The sequence below is a fragment of the Rhinolophus sinicus genome, linkage group LG06 (assembly GCF_036562045.2).
Source record: "Rhinolophus sinicus isolate RSC01 linkage group LG06, ASM3656204v1, whole genome shotgun sequence".
Lineage (NCBI taxonomy): Eukaryota > Metazoa > Chordata > Mammalia > Chiroptera > Rhinolophidae > Rhinolophus > Rhinolophus sinicus.
Genome location: NC_133756.1, coordinates 164,295,755 through 164,315,400, shown reverse-complemented (window position 1 = coordinate 164,315,400; position 19,646 = coordinate 164,295,755). Strand labels below are relative to the sequence as shown.

The following is a 19,646-nucleotide window of genomic DNA, read 5'->3' as shown; positions in this document are numbered from 1 at the left end:
CGTCCTCACCCTCAGCCCCGACGACGTGTGGCTGCCTCCTGACCAAGTGGCTGCCCGGGCAGGTTCTGAAAACCAGCCATCACGCCTGCTCCATGCGGTCCCCAGTGCAGAGCGGACAGCTGCAGCGCAGGGTGAGGGGGAGACCCGTGGGCCCCCGCCTGCCCTGAAGGGGCCGCCCACCTGATCTCCTCGCCAGCACTGTGGTACTTCCACTCCACGGGCTCAGACAGTGGCTCTAGCAGGTCCTCGTGGCACGAGAGGGCAAAGTCCACCTTCACGCGGGGGTAGGGACTCACCCTGCTGGCCTGTAGATGGACAGGACGACACAATGACAACCTCTCTGTACCAAAACCCTCACAGGGTCCCGACACGGGCGGAGGAGCAGGACTCTGTCAGCCAGTGGGACGTGCACGTCTGACCTGCCGTGGGAGACCCTTCACGCCCACTGGGACGGCTAGACTCAGAAAGATGGACGGTCACAAGTGTTGGAGCAGACAGAGGAGTAGGGACCCTCAGACGCACGTCACTGGTGGGAATGTAAGATGGGGTGTGGGAATGTCTGGCAGCTCCTCAAAAGATGAGGACATAGACCTACCACATGACCCAGCAGTTCCACTCAAGAGAAATGGGAAAATGTATCCCCCAAATACCTGGGCACATGTTTGCAGCAGCATTAGTCACCACAGGCAAAACATGGTAACAACCCAAATGGTCAGCTGCAGATGAATAAACACACACACGTCCCATCAATGGAATATTATTTGGCCATAAAAAGGATGATGCACTGACACATGTGACGACATGGATGGACCCTGAAGACACTGCGTTTGGTGAAAGAGGCCAGACACACAAGAGCACATGTTGTGTGATTCCCTTTACATAAAACATCCAGAACAGGCACATCCATGGACGGAAAATAGATCAGTGGTTGCCAGGGACTGGGGAAGTGGGACGGGCAGTGACAGCCAATTGGTACCGGGTTTCTTTTCGGGATGCTAAAATGTTCTAACTGCTTACGGTAATAATGGCTGCATGGTACATGCGTGACTATGCCAAAGCCCACTGGGTCATGTGCTGAAACCAGTGAACTGTATGGTACGGGAATGATATCTCAATGAAGCCGTTATTTACAAAAAAAAAAAAAGGGGGGTTTCTGGGTCCTCGACCAGTGTCCTACATGGGTGTCTACTAATGTACTTACTGACAGGTTTCGGGATGAAATCTCCGCCCTGTAGCTTCTGACATCCTCCAAGTCCAACGTGGCGGTGAGAACTTCCTGCAGGAGTTTTCAAAGAGAGTGTGACTTCTTGTTTTTTATTCTCATGCGTGCAATTTGACTACTTTAGTAGGTGTGCCAAGTTGCACACAGCTGAGTCTCAGCTTCTAAGGCTGGGGCTGGGGACCTGTGGATTCCTAGGGGCCCAGGGACAGGGGAAGGCCAGTGCTGCTGACGACCCAATGCCCTTCCCTCTTACTGCTGCCACAGAACCTCCACTGAATCCAGACACTTCCCAGTGACCTGTCATCACGGCACAGGACACAACAAATGTCTGCTGGGGGCTTCTGAGACAGTGTCTCTGTTCTGAAAGACCCATGGGAGCAAGGGCCCCTTTTCTGCCTTGGAACGTGGCTGTGTGGGGATGGGAAGGGCTGGAGCGGCTGCAGCTGTCCTGGTGAGGCGAGGCAAGCCGAGAAGGAAGGCCAAGCTGGCGAATGGCAGACAAGCAGAGCCAGAGCCCCAGTGACCACGCCAGCGTCCTGGCTTGGACATGCTGCATGTGTTACAGGACGTGATGCTTCCCTGCCTTTGACCCCAGATGAGGTGGGGGAGGGGAGGTTCTGCTGCTTGCAACACATAGCAGAAAAGAGAATGGCTTTAATTCACAGATGTTATTCCTTTATGAAAAAAAATTTCCTAATCAAATCATGTTACTAGAATACTGCCTCACTACACGCAAGTGTGGGGCACCAGTGGGTGACATAGGACAGCCGTGGCCACTCTGCTCCTGCCACTTGGCCTGTGGACGCCTGCCTGTGTCAACACTGGGCCTCACTCAAGCTCAAAACCTCTGCAGAGAGAAAGAGAACAAGCATATGTGTCCCCTGGTTCTCCTGTCATTTCCCAAAGTGACGGGTCACCAAAGCCACCGTACTCCTTGTGTGACAAAGCCAAGGGAAACCTGGAGCTGCACACACAAAAATGAAAACCTGTGGAAAGTGCGGCTCTTTGCATGAGAATAAGGCCCCATTCCACTTCTTCCCCAAACTAGGTCGGCTTCAACACAACGTCTGATGGAGACGCCGAGAAGCACGTCCCCTAGAGAGGGCAGTGGGCTTGTGCTCAGAGAGGCAGGGCTGGGGGGGAAGGGCAGCTACGAGGCAACTCCCCACACTGATTTCTCTGGTCTGGTCGTTTGAGGCAGATTATACAGGAAATGGCAGAACGGCACTGCCTTCGGCCTGAGGACAGTGATGCCACCCCACGCCTGAACACTCGGGCAAAATCAGGGAATTCTAGCTTGAAAGCCCCCTCTGGGGAACGTGAGGCAGAAGCCCTCAGGTGTCAGTGTGCTGAGGAATCATGTGGGTGCGTGCTACACATCCAGGTCCCTAGCGGTCCGATGTGGGGGGCCGGGTGGCCCCGGCACCTGCACGGACCCGCACACCTGCTTATCCTGCTGCAGCTGACCCCCACCCCACCTGCCAGTCAATCCCATCCCCAGGGTGCCTGTGGCTTTGCGTCTGGCCGAGTGTCTTAGCCAAACCAACCTGGACTGACAGAAACGCGGCCATCTCTCAGAGCACAGGAATAAATACACTTAGCGACTCGCGTCAACATGACCTTTCCCTTAACCCCCTTCCGTCTTTCTTACGGTTAGTACTGAGCAACGGGAGGCCTTGGGGACACTGTCACTTGGACAGCAGAGCCTGGAGGACCATTAGGAGGACATCCACAGGGAGACGAGTGTCCCTGCTGCCGTAGCTCAGGCTGCCGAACTCTCACCTTCCCTCTGTGCTAGGAAACATGACAGGGCTCTTTTCAAGGTCCCTTTCGCTCGGTCCACCTTGCAACTGAAGTTTGGTTTCCCAACCACTTCCTTGCTGACAAGCCGCTCTGACGGAACGCCAAGGACGTGAAACAGCAGGAGTTATGCCAGAGGGTCCTGGAGAACTTAGTATCAATTCTGTGACTCGAGCCTGGCCCCCTCCAGCAGAGTCGCCCCTGGAAACTCATTTCCTTAGCTGCCAGCTGCCTCTGTGAAGGGGCATTTCCAATACTTGTTCCGTCCCCCAAAAAACAAGAGGTGAAAGCAGCTGAATCCAAAGATGAGAACAGCAATGCCCTGTGAGGGACCACTGTCACCCTTGGCATCTGAGCCATCGACAGTGACCCTCTCGCTCCAACCGACGTCCAGGCAGAACCAAAAGTGACTTTTTGCTGTATTTGCACAATCGGAATTCATGTTCATTTTGGCAGTGACAGCCGTTTTCCTTCTTTTTAGCTTCACAAAAACAAAAGTGAGGGCGACACAACTTTCTACAAGGACCTTTTCATCTTCTTATTCCCGAGTCGTGGCTTCCGGTCCCCACCAGCCATGGAATCATTTCGACACACCTGTCACATGCTCCTGGCGGAACCAGGGGTCACCCACCCTCTTGCTACTATAAAGCCTCCTCCTCCCACATCTCCTGCTTGTTCACTCTGCTCCCAAGTGCCACCTCAGGGTGACCCTGCGTGACGTGGTGTCCTCCTCCCGGGCGGTGTGCGGGTGTGACTGATAAACTGCTGTGGGTCTCATCTGTCCAGTGTCGGTGCCGCGTGCTGTGTGGGGACCATCCCTGTACACGTGGGTGGGCACCCCTCCCTCACCAACCGGGTGAGGAGGAAACGAATGGGCAGGACACCCATGGGGGCCACACTACCTACCCTGGTAAAGGGGGGGGCACAGGAAATGGCCTCTGAATGAGAACCGGCTTGGAAAGGACCAAATGCTGCTCCCACAGGGGCACGCGAGCTCCTTACCACGTCGTCCAGAGAGAACTGGGCCCCTTGAGCGAACACGCTGCCATTCATGGCGATCATGGCACAGCCGTCATAGTATAGCCGGTCCCCGTCACAGCCCTTCTGATTGGCCAGCAGGTAAATCCCACCATTCTGGAAGACGCAGAGTGGGCAGTGGGGTGTCACAAGTGCCACTCACCTCTGCTCCCACCAGCCCACAGACAAGAAGCTTGGCCGAGGTGGCTTCAGACCTGCCCCACCCCCACTAGGTCATGAGTGCCCCCCCCACCAGAGGAGATGCATGCATATGGGGTCACACACAGCCGTGCAGTGATGGTATACTTGGCCTCCCAGGGTGGCAGGAGTTATGTCAACGTCTATTTCCCCTCCCAGCAGCCCCACAAGGCAGGCGCTGTCCTCTCCGTCACACAGGGAGACACGGAGTGCAGAGAAGACAGACAGACCCCCACCTGACGAAGCTGAGAGCCAAACCCAGCTTTGCTGATGCAAATCTATCTTGCAAGTAACAAGCCACATGGCCCGCGCTGTGTCACGCTGCCCAACAAAAGCGGCAAACTCGGGGGTGTTCCCTGCACCCCACCACGATGCCAATGGGTTCCTAGTCACCATGTCACGTGTCCAGAGACACAGCATGGTGGTCGAGGGCCCGGATGTTGGGGTGTGAGCCCAGCAGCCACTTGACTGCCATGTGCCCAGTGTCCTGCTCTAGAGAGGGGATGACAACAGTGCCCGCTCACAGGGTGGATGCGAGGGTGACTGAGGTCGGCTGGGCAAGGGATCCCCGGGAGGAGTCAGTGCATGCTTGCTGGGCCCTGGCCACATCGAGGGGCACCAATTAGCCACCGTGTGTGGGCACACTGTGTGCGAGGCCCTGGGGACCGGGAGTGTGCAACACAGCAAGGTGCCAGGCCTGGGTGTACACGCACGCTCCGGCGTCCCAGCCTGACGCCTACCTTGGCGGTGGCCATGGTCACCAGGTCCACCCTGGCGTGGGCTTTGCGCAGCACGTGGTGGCTGCCCGAGGCATTGGTGAAGATCTCCACGCCGTCCAGGCCCATGTCCACGTGCGGGCTGCAGGCGGAAGTGGGTCAAGAGAAGGGACCGCTGTACCCCCCAACCTGCCCTCCCAGGGCATCTCCACAGCCCGAGGTCATGACTCCAAGCCCAGGATGTTTGCAAATCCCAGACCTCCTGAGAGGCTCGGAGGGGCGGGCTGACCTGTGGGGCGTCCAGAGCTCCTCGCAGATCTCACTCCCAAGGCAGGTGTCCCGCGTGGCCAGCACTGCGTCTCCAAAGGGCACGGTTTCCTGCAGTTGGGAGACCAGAGCACATGAGACCCCCTGCCATCCCCGTCTGGGTTACTTACTGACCTAGGAGCCCAGACGTCACTCAGAAGGGTTTCAGGAAGGCCTGAACGTGTCCTTCCTCCACTTGCAGCACACCCAGCCCAGGTGGCCCGGCGGCCGCTGGCATCTCCCTGCTCATCCTTATGGCTCTCTGCTCACACTTTCACCAGCCAGGACTTGCGCTCTGAGTGGCCTCGGAGCTTACTGTGGCTGGAAGAAACCGGCACAAATCGCCATCGTGGCTGGCGTTGTAACAGCTCTCATTTATCCAGGGTTACTCTAGGCTAGATATGGCGCTAAGCACTTTTCCCACGTCATCGATGCACTTGGCGGAGTTACTAGGAAGTGGTCCCGTACCTGCATCAGAAATGACCTGAGGCTTACAAAGTCCCAGAAGCCTGACAAAGGTCACCCAGCTCCTACATGGCAGGATGGGAAGCAGAAAGCAGGTGTGTCTGTCTCCGAGTCACATTCATAAACCCCAGTGGTGGCAGCTCCCAGGGCAGGGACAATGCCTCTCATCCAGAGCTGCCTGGGATCAATTCGTGCAGCCTGTCCCCCCACAGCTGGACCAAGCAGGATCCCTCAAACTGCAGACTGCACCCACCTCAGTTTAGTGGGTCACTGCTGGGTGTTTTTTAGGAAACAATAGGATCCTAGAAGACTGAAAAGGAATGCGGCTCACGGTAAGAGGATTGCTACTGAAACAGTCACACACACAGACACACACATATATACACACACACACATATACACAACATATACATGCACACAGATGCACACACGTGCAGACCACACACACACGCACACACTGTGCTCTGGGCTATGATGATTTCAACATGTGCTCAGTGCTGCAGTTCATGGTCAGAACTTTCCAGGCCACTTGGGAGGTGACCAGACCTGGCTGGGAGTTTGTTCCCCAAGTCTCGGCTACCTGCCCCTCATGGCCCACCCTCAGCCTGGAATAGTGACATTCGACTGAAAAGAATGCGCTTTCTTCCCCGAGACTCACCTGCTTTGTCAGGTCCTGGATCATCCGAGGGAGGAAATACTCCTCTGTTTGCCTGGAAAGGAAAGCAGCACAGGTTCGAGGACCATGTCAGAAGAATGGAGAGCGGCATCTAAAAACCAAACTGAACGCACGGACTGGAGTCCCCACCCTCTGTGTCAGTTTCCCCACGCCAGACAGACAGCGTCCCTTGGAGACGTGTCACGGGATCACCATTCCTCCCCACGGAGGATCAAAGCTCCTGCCTCAGAAAGGTCATCCTGCACACGCCCCACATACACTGTGTCATCACTGAAATGCTGAAATAACGTTCCAAATTTTGTAAGAGGGACAGAAAGGTCAAATACACAACTTGAGTACAGGACACCCCAAGGTGCTGCACGGAAAGGCAGAATCTAAAAAGGAGATGGATGGTTCACAAATTTGACCTCCAAGAAGCTGCTACCAGGTGCACACTGACACAGTTAATTAACTCTTTTTTCTTTTTCAGGATTCACAAGAGCTTCCGAGAGGATTTCTTGGCTCTCTTTCATTCAAGTAAAATTTAAAAGCTGAGAAATGGAGATGGCGATGCCTGGTCTCCCTCACTAATGATGGGAACAGGGCGTGCCGACCCCGCTGACCCCCGGACGGCCTGCGGACGCCGCTGACCCCCGGACGGCCTGCAGACGCCGCTGACTGCCAGGCGGCCGGGGGCCCACATGGAGCGTTCAAGTCCCCATCTGCAGGTTTGTTGATGGTGACGTAGCTCCTTTTGTTCACCATTGTCGTTCTGAGGTTTATCCAGGTTCACGCTGGGCTGTTGACCTTCCTGCACGGGTGACACTGGCACACGTCCCCTGGCACCTGGGGAATCCATGGCAGCTGGCAATGGGTGCATCTCTCCCTGTTCACACTGTTTTCTGAAGCGTTTTGTCCAGCAGCGGGGGAGGGGCTCTTTTGCTGGCATCCAGCCTCCATGCATTCACCACCTTTTTAATTCATTTACCCCGTGGGGCAAAGCGATGTTTCACTGTGATTTCAACTGACAGTGTCCTGAATTTTAATGATGTTGAGTCTTTTCGCACATTTATGGGTTTTTTTCTATTAAACGTGTATTGCCCTTTGTTTCTTTCATCTTTCTTCTTCTGTTTCTTTTATTGGATTTTTTTCCCGGTGACTTTTTCTTATTATTTTTTTTTTAAAGATTTTATTGGGGAAGGGGAACAGGACTTTATTGGGGAATACTATACTTCTAGGACTTTTTTTCCAAGTCAAGTTGTTGTCCTTTCAATCTCAGTTGTGGAGGGTGCTGTTCAGCTTCAAGTTGTTGTTTTTTCAGTCTTAGTTGTGGAGGGTGCAGCTCAGCTCCAGGTCGGTCCAGTTGCCGTTGCTAGTTGCAGGGGGCACAGCCCACCATCCCTTGCGGGAGTCGAACCGGCAACCTTGTGGTTGAGAGGATGCGCCCCAACCAACTGAGCCATCCGGGAGGCAGCTCAGCTCAAGGTGCCGTGTTCAACCTTAGATGCAGGGGACAGAGCCCACCATCCCTTGCGGGACTCGAGGAATCGAACTGGCAACCTTGTGGTTGAGAGCCCACTGGCCCATGTGGGAATCGAACTGGCAGCCTTCGGAGTTAGGAGCACGGAGCTCTAACCGCCTGAGCCACCGGGCCGGCCCCGACTTTTTCTTATTGATTCACAGTCCCATATAATCTACATTCAACACATGATGTTTACTCAGCGTCTACTACGTGAAGCACTGAGGAAAATAACTTTTCTCAGGACGGGGGAAAATAACAACAAATACAGACGCAGTGAGAACAGGCACCAGGCGCTGTGCTCGGTGCTCCACACACACGGACGGACATAACCTCAGCCCCACAGGACGGTGGCTGTAATTGTCCCTAAGGCACAGGGAGGTTGGGTCGCTTTGTTGGCCCAAAGCTGCTCAGCTGAGAAGTGGCAGAGCCAGGATTCGAGCCCGGGCCGCCCAGCTCCGGGGCCCCTGCCATTCTCCATCCCTCTCTCCCACGTCCACTACACGTTAGTGGGTGAAACAGACACACCTGCTCCGTATGAGCAGCAAAGGCTCTTCCCCGCGTGCGGCCAGCGCTGCGGGCTCCCTCGTGAGGGTGTCTCCCGATGCCACATTCTGAAGGCTGAATTTACCAATCTTTTACTTTATGGGTTGTGCTTCCTGTGTCTTGTTTACACATTTCTTTCCTGTCCCAAGGTTACCAAGATAGTCTCTGATGTTACCTTCTGAAAGATTGGCACTTGGACCTTTCATGTGTAAATGTTTGAGGCTTCCAGAGTTGTTCTGGGCCAATGATTTAATCATCACTTGTGCCTATGGAAGGAAGGCTCCATAAAACCCCAAAAGGATGGGGTTCGGAGGGCTTCCGGTTGGTGAGCACGTGGAGGGGTGGGAGAGTGGCACGTCTGGAGAGGGCAGGGAAGCTCTGCCCGCCCCCACACCTTGCCCTGTGCGCCTCTCCCATCGGGCTGTTCCTGAGTTCTATCCTTTTACAATCAACTGGTGACCTAGCAAGTAAGTGTTTCTCTGAGTTCTGTGAGGCGCTGTAGGAAATGAATCGAACCCAAGGAGGGGGTCCACATGTAGCTGTTCAGTCAGAAGCACAAGTGACAACCGGATTTGGCATTGGTGTCTGACATCTTGGGGGCAGGTGATCTCATAGGACTGAGCCTTTACCCTGTGGGGTCTGATGTGATCTCAGAACTGAATTAATTGCTTGGTGGCGTCAGAATCGTAGGAAGCTACTGGAAGCTGTGTTCCAGTGAATAAGCAAGTGACAAGAGAAAGGCAATAGACGCAGGGGCTAATCAAACCTGGGGGAGAAGGAAGAGCAGTCCCCGAGAGAAGTGACAGAAGGGGACGACTGTGCAGCAGGCCCGGGGAACATGAGACAGACTGGGCTGACAGTCTGCCGAACGGGAAGAGCGCTGGGTGAGTGTCCAGACAGCAGAGGTGGAAGGTGACGGGGATGTGACCGCTGGGTGATGCCGGGAGGAGGAACGGGTGTACAAGCCTGACTCGGCCGTGAACTTGCTCAGACGTGACTCCTGTGAACACCGAGCTGTGACCTAACCAGACAGCTGAGGGTCCATGTAGGTGAGGTGCAGAGACTGGAGTGGGGGGCTGCGTGCTAAACCTGACCTGCCAGAGCAGGAACTCACGAGATGGCAACACATGCACATTCCTTACAAATATGGACCCCGAGTTCTACGCGTCCCCCCCACAACCTGAACCAAAGCTGTGGCCGGCGAAGATGCATAACAAACATGGGGAGCGGTCACACACTGTGTGTCGGGGACTCACCGGCTCCTGGACCACGGCGTGAACCAGCGCAGCTCATGGTAGTTCCCTTCATTGGCCAAGGCCATCTTGGGTCTGATGAGCAGGATCTTCCTACAGGTCGGGGGACAAGAGTGTCCCTGAGATGGACACGCCAGGTAATGAGGTGCAGCCCCCCGACAGCGGACGATGTCAGAGCAGCTGAGACCCAGCAGGTATGTACCCTGCGGGTGTGCGAGGGGCACATTACAAGCCCACATGCCCTCAACTGACCTCCCAGCAACCCCACTGTGTGTCCCCAAACCCCACCCTCTGCTTTCTCTCTTTCTAAACTGGACGATGCCGTGTCAGTGGCAGCAGGAAGCTGGAGAAGCATGTCCCATGCATCGTCTGCCTGCTGCACCGGCCCTCGCGAAGGACTGGGTATTTCCAGAAGCCACCAGTCAGGGACCAGGTGACAGGTCACCAGCACAAGTGCGTGCAGCCCCAGAGCCTGAGAGAGCACACGGGTCGCTGCCGTCCCAGAGGTCACCTACCTGTTGAGAAATATCACCCTGCAGTTGTAGCGGACGTTTCGGTGCATCACGGGCCTGCAGAGAGAAGGGACGTACACGCCTGTCTGCAAACAGCAGTCATTCGTGTAATGTGAAGCATCCTCAGGTCCTTTAAGGGAATCAGAAGGCTGCCCTACAGCCTCTCAAATCCAAGTGAAACACGAGCAGAAAGCATCTGCCTCAGTAGAGGCTCTGCAGCGGGTGAGTCTCCTACATGGAGCACGAAGTCAGCCCTGCTCAGGGCTCCTCCTCGCCTCCTGGAATGTTCTCAGATTTCTAGTGGCCCCTTCCTCCCCATGCTCATGTCTAGCTGCCTTGTCACCTCTCCATCACCTATTGGCCTGGTGCACAGCCCCTGTGCCTTCCCAATTCTCCTTCAGAGCACCTTTCCCCATGGGAACTGGGAGCTGGAAGCCGGAAGAGGCAGGAAGGACCTTCCCCCCCGAACTCAGGCTGCAGGGCAGTGGCGATGGCCGTGCAGTGCTGGGCCCACAGGGCTGGGGCTCAGGCTTAACAGACCTGCTCACGCCTTGATTGGACGCTCTCAGCATAGCCACTGTGCTCACATCTTCCTGTAACCACGTGGCATCGTCCCCCTCTGTGGGAGAGGGGCCACAGCTGGAGAGCCTGGATGGCTGAGCCCGGCCCAGGGCGAGAACATGGGCACTCAGGGCCTAGTGTGGCCTGACCTACAGCTGTGGAACTACACCGTATATACCTACACCTGTGGAACTACACCGTATATATCAACACCTGTGGAACTGCACCGTATATACCTACACCTGTGGAACTACACCGTATATACCTACACCTGTGGAACTACACCATATATATCAACACCTGTGGAACTGCACCGTATATACCTACACCTGTGGAACTACACCGTATATACCTACACCTGTGGAACTACACCGTATATATCTACACCTGTGGAACTACACCGTATATATCAACACCTGTGGAACTGCACCGTATATACCTACACCTGTGGAACTACACCGTATATATCAACACCTGTGGAACTGCACCGTATATACCTACACCTGTGGAACTACACCGTATATATCTACACCTGTGGAACTACACCGTATATATCTACACCTGTGGAACTACACCGTATATATCTACACCTGTGGAACTGCACCGTATATATCGACACCTGTGGAACTACACTGTATATACCTACACCTGTGGAACTATACCGTATATATCGACACCTGTGGAACTACACCATATATACCTACACCTAGGGAACTACACCGTATATACCTACACCTGTGGCACTACACCGTATATATCTATACCTGTGGAACTACACCGTATATACCTACACCTGTGGCACTACACCGTATATACCTACACCTGTGGAACTATACCGTATATATCGACACCTGTGGAACTACACCGTATATACCTACACCTAGGGAACTACACCGTATATACCTACACCTGTGGCACTACACCGTATATATCTACACCTGTGGAACTACACCGTATATACCTACACCTGTGGCACTACACCATATATATCTACACCTGTGGAACTACATCGTATATATCTACACCTGTGGAACTACACCATATATACCTACACCTGTGGAACTACACCATATATACCTACACCTGTGGAACTACACCGTATATATCGACACCTGTGGAACTACACCGTATATACCTACACCTAGGGAACTACACCGTATAGATGTACATTCAGGGAACTACACCGCATATATCTACACCCAGGAAACCTACACCATCTGGAACCATATGGTTGGCATGTCGATATGGAGTGACGTGGAACCACCCCACACTTGCCATTAAGTGAAGAGAATGCTGTGCTTGTCACAGAGGGAACACTGTGCTCGCACTTGTGCAAAGTGTGTTCACAACACACAGGCGCTTCTGGAAGAACACACAAACACTGCTTCCAAGAGCTGCCTCTATTGGGGGAAATTAGGTGTCTGTGGGGCTGGAGCGGACCCAAACCCACTCTGCAAAATAAGGCCTTTGTATCTTTTGAGGTGTGCAGATCCCGCGTCCCTGACGCTGGCATGGTGCGGGCTGCATCCGTCCTTGAACTTCCCTCTCGTCTGAGCTCGCCATTCATCACTCGTGTGGGCACTGCACTTACATTCCCACATCACAGATGATGTCCTGCGTGACTGGCGATTCCAAGAGGGCAGCCAGGACTTGGAGCGAATGCAAGAGGGTGTCCGACTCATGATAGTGGTCCCAACATCCGTAGCCACTGTAGACAGAGGGAACGGGAAGTGAGCCCCTGAGACACAGCAGGGGAACCCAGGGTGGGGTGGGAGGCAGGGGCCTATGGGCCACTTGAGTCAGACGTGCAGGGGTACAACCCAGGCCCTGGGACCTTTTGAAAGCCTCCCAGGTGATTCTAGTACGCAGCCAGTGGTAGAATCACTGCTAAAAAAAAAGTGCTGCATTTTACTGGAAATTAAGACGCACTGGGCCCCATCCCTTTAGCTTAGTGTTAAGTTGCTATGAGACATTCTCTCTCATGTCAAAAAGTGTCTGCCTGTAGATTTTTTAAACCTTTAAGGTGGCCAAAATCACACCGATCTACAAGAAAGGAATGCAAAAGAAACAAGGCTGGACCCACAGAAAAACACTCCTCAGGCAAGGGAGTGCATTAGTAACCAACCATTCGAGTGCCCACTCACAGAGCTTCTCCTGAGCTTCTTGCCACAGATGCTGGTAGTGGGCTGAACGGTGTCCCCCAAAAGTTATGTTTGCATCCTAACCTCAGAACTGGTGAAATTGACCTTATTTGGGAAATGGGTTTTTATAGACGTAATTAAATTAAGGCTCTTGAGATGAGATGACCCTGGATGACCTGGGCGGGTTCTAAATCCAATGACAAGTGTCCTCACAAGAGACAGAGAAGGAAGAGACTCAGAGAAGAGGGGAAGGCAGGGGTCGGAGTGACCCAGCCACAAGACGAGGAACTGGGAACTGGAAGCCGGAAGAGGCAGGAAGGACCCTTTCTGGGAGTCTTCGCAGGAGGCACGGCCCTGTGGAACCCTGAGTTTGGACCTCTGGCCTCCTGATCTGTGAGAGAATCTATTTCTGCTGTTTTAAACCACCCGTTTATGGAACTTTGTTCCAGTGGCCCCAGAATGTCAGCAAGTGTGAAGACTGTGCTGAGAGCAATTTCTTAGTGTGGTGTTCCAATAATAAAATGCACAGTATTTGTCAACCCCTTTCAATCTTCACAAAGCTCTGCTTCCTATGGTGCAGCCTGGAAGCGATGTCTCGCTGCTGAGCAAACTGCACACACAAACATACACCCCAGAGCTGGCATTTGCCACTTTTACTGCCTGGAAAAGCGTTCCTCGTGGCTTCCGGCTCTGGTAAGAGGGAAAGCCCCGGTTCTCAGATGAAAACGGGGTCAAGAAGATGCCCCGTGAGGGAGGGAGACCTGGGATGACCTTTCCTCTCCAACAGACAGACTCCTGCCTCATGGCTTCTCATCCCCTGGAAGCTCCCAGGCCCCATGTGACACCAGATAAATAACGATACAATGCCAGATGGCCTGTGTCCAATGTCCAGCCACTGGCTGACCTCTCACCCTTTGGCTGGCCAACAGCTGGGAGAGTAGAAAGCCTACAAAACTAGCTCAAAGAAAACAGCGACGTTTCCGGGGTGGGGGAAGGGCCTCTAGGTCCATGACGCAGCGTAACCTGGGGGCACTGGCCCCTTATTCTCCTCCCAGGTGCCCCTTCTGGGGTGGGAGCTGGACTGCCCAGCAGGGACAGGAAGAGGCTGTGCTCGGAGTGGTGACTTGGCTCCTCTCCTGCCTCAGTTTCCTCTCTGTGAACTGCTGGAAGTAATACATGAGAGCCTGCTCAGCACGCTATAAACAGTTGGAGCCCAGCTCAGCGGGGCTCTCAGCCCTGCTGGATACAAATACACCTGCTGGGATCCTTTAGTTAAAACGTCCCCCTTTTGAATAGACTGGTCCAGATTTGGAGGCAGAGGTGAGAAAAAGAACAGGACAAAGAAAGGGGTGAGGGCCTAGCCTCAAAGTGTCTGGAGAGCAATTACGCCAGTGGGATGGGGTCAAGCCCTCCAGGGGGGGAGGGACAGACCAAACACAAAGGTGAAGCCGACCTCTGGAGGAGAGGTCACCACAAGGCACTGGCCTTGGCTCTAGGACCCCGAGGCTGGCCGTCAGGGGAGAGACTTCCTGAAGGACAAACTAAATGAGGGCATAAACACTCCTGGACATTACGGGAGACACAGCCCTCGCTGAAGTCGGGATTCTAAGGAGAAAATCAACCAAAGGAAGAAAATGAACTGGAAAGGACAGAGAAAGCTGCCTCGAGGACTAAAATGGAAATGCCGCAGAGAAGGCGGTGTCTGCTTACACTAAGTCCAGAGACAGAAGGAATGAAGGCGGGGGCCTGGACGGAGGGGGACTTGCAATGACACGAGTGGGCCAGAGCCCAGAGACATACAGTAAACTAGGGAAGTACAGACGGCAGTTGGCATCCACAGTCAGAAAAAAACCATAGGTTGTAAGAGACTTAGTGTGGCAACTAATTGATTGTTTTGAACAAGGGACAAGAGAAGAATCAAGGAATTAGCACTCTTGATTACTGCAAGACGGCAGAGCAGAGCTGATAAGCCGCTTGCTTGCAGAAAGGTGCTGATACCACCCACTGAAAGCTGTTCAAGGCCAAATATGGAAACAATCCCCTGACAGTTCAACAGAAGCAGCCAGCCTGGAAAACTCAGCTCCTCTAGTCACCTGACAGGGGATGCCAGGACACCCCAGCCTTGCCAGGCGTGCTCCTGCACAGGGGCGCTGAGCACGCCCCCTCGCGGGCTTCTCACAATCTCCTCCCTGGGTCGGCCCCTCCTTCCTCACCCTTTCAGCTGAGGGGAGCTGACACACACCTCCACCTACCCACTTTGGGGTCTTTGCGAGTTCTGCTCTCACCATATTTCCAGTTCTGGTCCAAGCCTGTATCTTGCTCCCTTCTGTTTGGCAATTTCAATGCCTACATGTACAGAGAGAGAAAGGCAATTTCAGCACCTATGACTTGTTCAGGCAGATAAAACACCCTGCAGCAGTAGGTATGATTTAAAAACCCAAACAACAAACAGAAGCATTCCAGGACCTCGCTGCCCCATGCAGCCAAGAAAGGCATGTCCCAGATCACGCATACACCTGCAGGAAATAACAAACGGGCAGGGCCCGCCCTGAGCACCACCAGGCGAGGAGGAGGTCACACCCTGGTAGTTGATTAACAAGCAGGTGCAGAAGACTAAGTGCAGGGGAGGCAGGACCTGGAGGCACCGGGTGAGCGCCAGGCCCCATCGACCCCGGGTTTGGGTAGCAGCTCCCAAGTGCATCCTGGCGGGGAGAGGCTAGCTGAGTGCAGACAGCTCTGGCCACCGGACAACGCCCTCTGCACCCCTACCAGCTCTGCTCAGAGCTCTGATGAGGTGAAAGCAGGTCAATATCAAAAAAATACATATTAATAAAAAGGATGAAGGTCCAAGGCACCTGGCCGATAAGATGTCCTCACTTGTACCATTCTGTTTTTACTGCTCCTGGCAAGCTTCGCGCAGGAAGCAGCTGAATACAAGACAACCCTACACCTGCAGGGCTGGCAGGGCAACCCTGCTTTAGGTGTAGGTAGGAACTGCAAACTTTCACAGTCAAAGGTGAGACAGTGCCCGTGATAACTCTGGAGAGCCCACCACACGCTGGTCTCTAAGCTCGCTGGCTCACCCTTATTTTACTTCACTCTGGGCCGCTTCTCCTAAATTCACCCCCAGGAAGGTCGTGGGGCACCAGAGACATCCACTGTAGCACACTTCACAGCACCCTCGCCACGGGTTGCCCCCCCCCATAAACACCTCCGAGGATGGGCAGCTCAGCTCTAGATACGACACAGGTGACCCCAGAGGTATATGAGGGCTGGTACCCCCAACCCTCCCATCTCCACCTCCACAGCCAGGTTTTTCTTACCATGCTGCACACCACGTGTCCCCAGGCAGTGTGAACCTCCGCTTCCACCACGCGAGAGGAGGACCTGGGCACTTACACGAGCGTGGTTATCATGCATGATCTTATCTGTTCCCCACGCCCACGACTGCGAGTTTCTCCAGGGCAAAGCTGTGTGTGCGTCAAGAGCAAGCCAGGCCAGCCAGAGGGGACCTTTGCTCCTCCCTCTGACCCCCGCGCTGCCCCAGACTCACTCTTTAAAATCCTTTGCAAATTGCCCTCAAAGTCCAGGGCCCACTGGTTGAGTGCGCAGGTGGCTACGGTCACTTTCCGGCCCATCGTGGCCACAATCGCCTGGACAGGAGGCTGCCGAACTGTGGGTCCTTCTGTTCTACAGAGAGCGACTGCGCCGGCGCAGGCCCCCGGGTGGTCACGCCCCGCAGGGCCGGGCCTGGCGGGGACTGGACTGCAGAGCCCGGGGTCAGGCCCCGCCCACGGATCGCCCCACCCCTCCCGCGTATCGCCCCGCCCCGCCCCGCCCCGCCCCGCCCGCGCAGCGACGGGGCTTCGCCAGCCGCGGATCAACGCCGAGGGCCCCACTCCTGCGGGCTCCACCGCGCGGCCCCAAAGCTAACGCAGGCAGGTTGGATAGTCGCCAGGTCCTGGAGTGCAGATGTAAGGACAGGCTGCCCCGACCCTCTATTTTATTCCACGTTCCCCCCCACACTGCACCTTAATGTGCTTCTGCCACTTGATATTTCCCCTGTAATATCAGACACATTCTTTTTATGATTTTTCTCCTTTGTAGGAATAAAGCACAATTTCTCCGTTCATTAACGGATGGTCATTGAAGATAGTCGCGTGCCAACACACAGGGGCTTCCACACACGCACTGCTGCTATTTACAGGCGTCTCCGTTGGGGCCACCGACAGTGTCTCCAGACCTGTCGTTGCCAGTTTCTCCGGGTCTATGCGCACGTACCTGCATCTTTGCCGCAGTAGTGACATGCACGCGTGCAACTTTACTAAACGCTGCCGAATTCCCTCTCTGAGTGTTTGACCTATTCACTACCTGCAGTTTTTCAGTTGTTCTTTTCATAGTTCACTCTTTAGTCCACTTAGGGTAGGAACCCAACATTTTTCCATATAAGAACCGGTTTACCATCATTGAATAGTCAGTCCATCCTTTTCTCCAGATTTGCCATGTACCTCTGTCGGACATATACATGTTTTCACATTTTAAATAGCTTTTTTCTTGTTTATAAAGTAATGCTTGTTCATGACAGACAATTTGGGAGCCCCAGAAAAGCACAAGAATGTTTGTTTATCTGATAATTCATTTAATCCTTCTGTCAACACTGTGGGGGAAATTTCCATTCCCAGAAACCCCTCAGTTCTTCCAGATCTCTGCTCAAATATCTCCTGTCAACAATGGATGACTCTAGGCCTGGAGCTAGGAGGGGGAGAATCCTCCAAAATCTAGTTGTAGCAGAAAATAAGTGCTCTAAGAATGTGGGGTGGGGGGAGCATGTTATTTGAAAAAAGGAGTCAGTTTGAAGGGGCTTCCACTGGCCAAATATGGGACAATTTGATGACTTCTATCCAAAAGATGACTTTTTAAAAAGAAGTTAATGACAGTACAGGATCATAAGTCAATGAGCAAAAAAATCTATTAGTCCATACTGACAAAAACCTATGTTAAAAAGGAGAGGGAAATTCTTTACAGAAGAATGTCAACTTACAGATTTTGAAGGAATGACAAAATTAGAAAATCACCCTTTTGCACCAAGAAGACAATGATTCAGGCAAGAGTCATCATTCAATGCGAAAGGTTGTTTGTGAACAAAGTGTGTTTACTCGGTCTCAAAGTATCACTCCACAGATTACTTATTAATCACCAGAGGAAAACTGAAGACTTCTGACAGAAACCACCTGAAACACACAGTCACACTTACCATCAACAATGGGACAGAGTGACATCGTGTTGCCTCCTGATGTGATGCAGGAAGACATTACATCATCTACGCAGCATATTATCCGGCCCTGAGTTGCACAACCTAAATGCAAGGGTTAGGAAAACAGCCCAACCCTAATCAAGAGATACAGTGCAGAAATCTAGCTTTGGCTCTGAAAACTGTCATGTCTGGAAGACCAAAAAGATACAATAAAACAGGATGTCAAGGCGGGGTCAGTGCTCTGGGTTAAGGAAAGCTAGGCAGCCATGACAACTAAATGCTCTGTGTGGTTTCTCAACTGGATCCTGGGTTTTTAAAAAGAGCTATAAAGGACATTACTGGGACGATTGGGGACACTGAATATGGACAATATATTAGATAGTAGCATTGAATTGTTGTGAGATTTCCAGAGTATGGTCATTTTAATTTAGTAAGGTAGGAGAATGTCCTTGTTTTTATGAGATGGATACTGAAGTATTCAAGCGGGAGGTGTCACCTATCGCTAATTCATGGTTCAGGGGGGAAATGGGGGAGTTTACACATACACACAGACTGAGGGAGAGAAAAGTTGACAGCTGCTTAATCTAGGTATATGGATGTCCTTTTACTATATATTCAACTGGTTTGTATGTTTGACATTTTTCACAATAAAAAACTGCAGGAAAAAATAAATGTCTGTGAGGGACACAGAAATGTGCCAACCAGACCCCTCTGCCAGGAACCCTGATGCCTCAGCTTAGGGAGTGGGGTCTACACACACCTTCAGCTGCCCACCCCTCCAGGGGTTGCCCGGGTTGTACGAATGCCCGGCCCAAGGTCATGTCCTGCAAGGGTGGCCCGTGTCCAATGACTGACGGAGGCAGGAGTATACATGCCCACGTGCCCACGGAACAACTCGGGGGCTCTCTTATCACTGGAGCTCCCGCGCGCGGTCGGCCAAAGCTGAGGGGCTCGCATTGCGCCCCAGCTGCTCCCTCTGTGCAACCCTGCTGCTTCCTCCGCTCCCATCTCTGCACAAGTGTGATCCCTGCCCTAAACTCCCTGCCCAGGTGACTTCCTGGGGAACTGACCTGTGACGGCCTCCTAGCAGAGCCCTGCCTGACACCCCTAAATAAAACTTGCTACCCACACTCTCAGTCTCCTGCCTTGCTTTAACCTTCTCAATACCACCACCTGACGCCCAACATACCTACTTGTTTGCTCATTATTGCGGGGCGCCCCTCTGCCCCTCACCGCAACCAACGTGAGCCCTAGGAGCAGGGATTTTACAACCCTCCAGTTGACCAGTGGCGGAGCCGCCGCGTGATCACGTGGCCGTCAGGGCACTCCTAGTTCCCCGCCCCCGCCCAACAGGCTGCCCATCACCCGTCAATCTCGCGCCCCGCTGCAGCGGAGTGGCGCGCGCGGTGGCCTGGAGTCAGCTCAGGGGGTGGGGCGAGGCGCTGCGGCCAATCGCCGGGCGCGGGGACGCCGGCCGCGCA

At 53.6% G+C, this 19,646-nt stretch overlaps 1 protein-coding gene across 4 annotated transcripts in view; it reads right to left on the bottom strand.

The window, feature by feature from the left end:
* NADSYN1 (NAD synthetase 1) overlaps positions 1-16,636 on the bottom strand; it is a 30,011-nt gene extending 13,375 nt beyond the window's left edge. Inside the window, exons 1-11 of one of the 4 annotated variants that reach the window (XM_019755672.2) lie at positions 16,465-16,636; positions 15,197-15,257; positions 12,362-12,478; positions 10,213-10,266; positions 9,701-9,790; positions 6,383-6,434; positions 5,243-5,331; positions 4,978-5,095; positions 4,025-4,156; positions 1,202-1,276; positions 181-305 (exon numbers count right to left, since the gene is read on the bottom strand). In XM_019755672.2, coding sequence (XP_019611231.2) covers positions 181-305; positions 1,202-1,276; positions 4,025-4,156; positions 4,978-5,095; positions 5,243-5,331; positions 6,383-6,434; positions 9,701-9,790; positions 10,213-10,266; positions 12,362-12,478; positions 15,197-15,257; positions 16,465-16,549 — 998 coding nt within the window. In that variant the 5' untranslated portion in view covers positions 16,550-16,636. Of the gene's footprint in view, positions 1-180; positions 306-1,201; positions 1,277-4,024; positions 4,157-4,977; positions 5,096-5,242; positions 5,332-6,382; positions 6,435-9,700; positions 9,791-10,212; positions 10,267-12,361; positions 12,479-15,153; positions 15,258-16,234; positions 16,407-16,464 lie in introns of those variants that run through there. The other 3 variants (XM_019755674.2, XM_074336896.1, XM_019755673.2) reach the window with 3 other exon arrangements.
* Between the last annotated feature and the right edge of the window lie 3,010 nt (positions 16,637-19,646).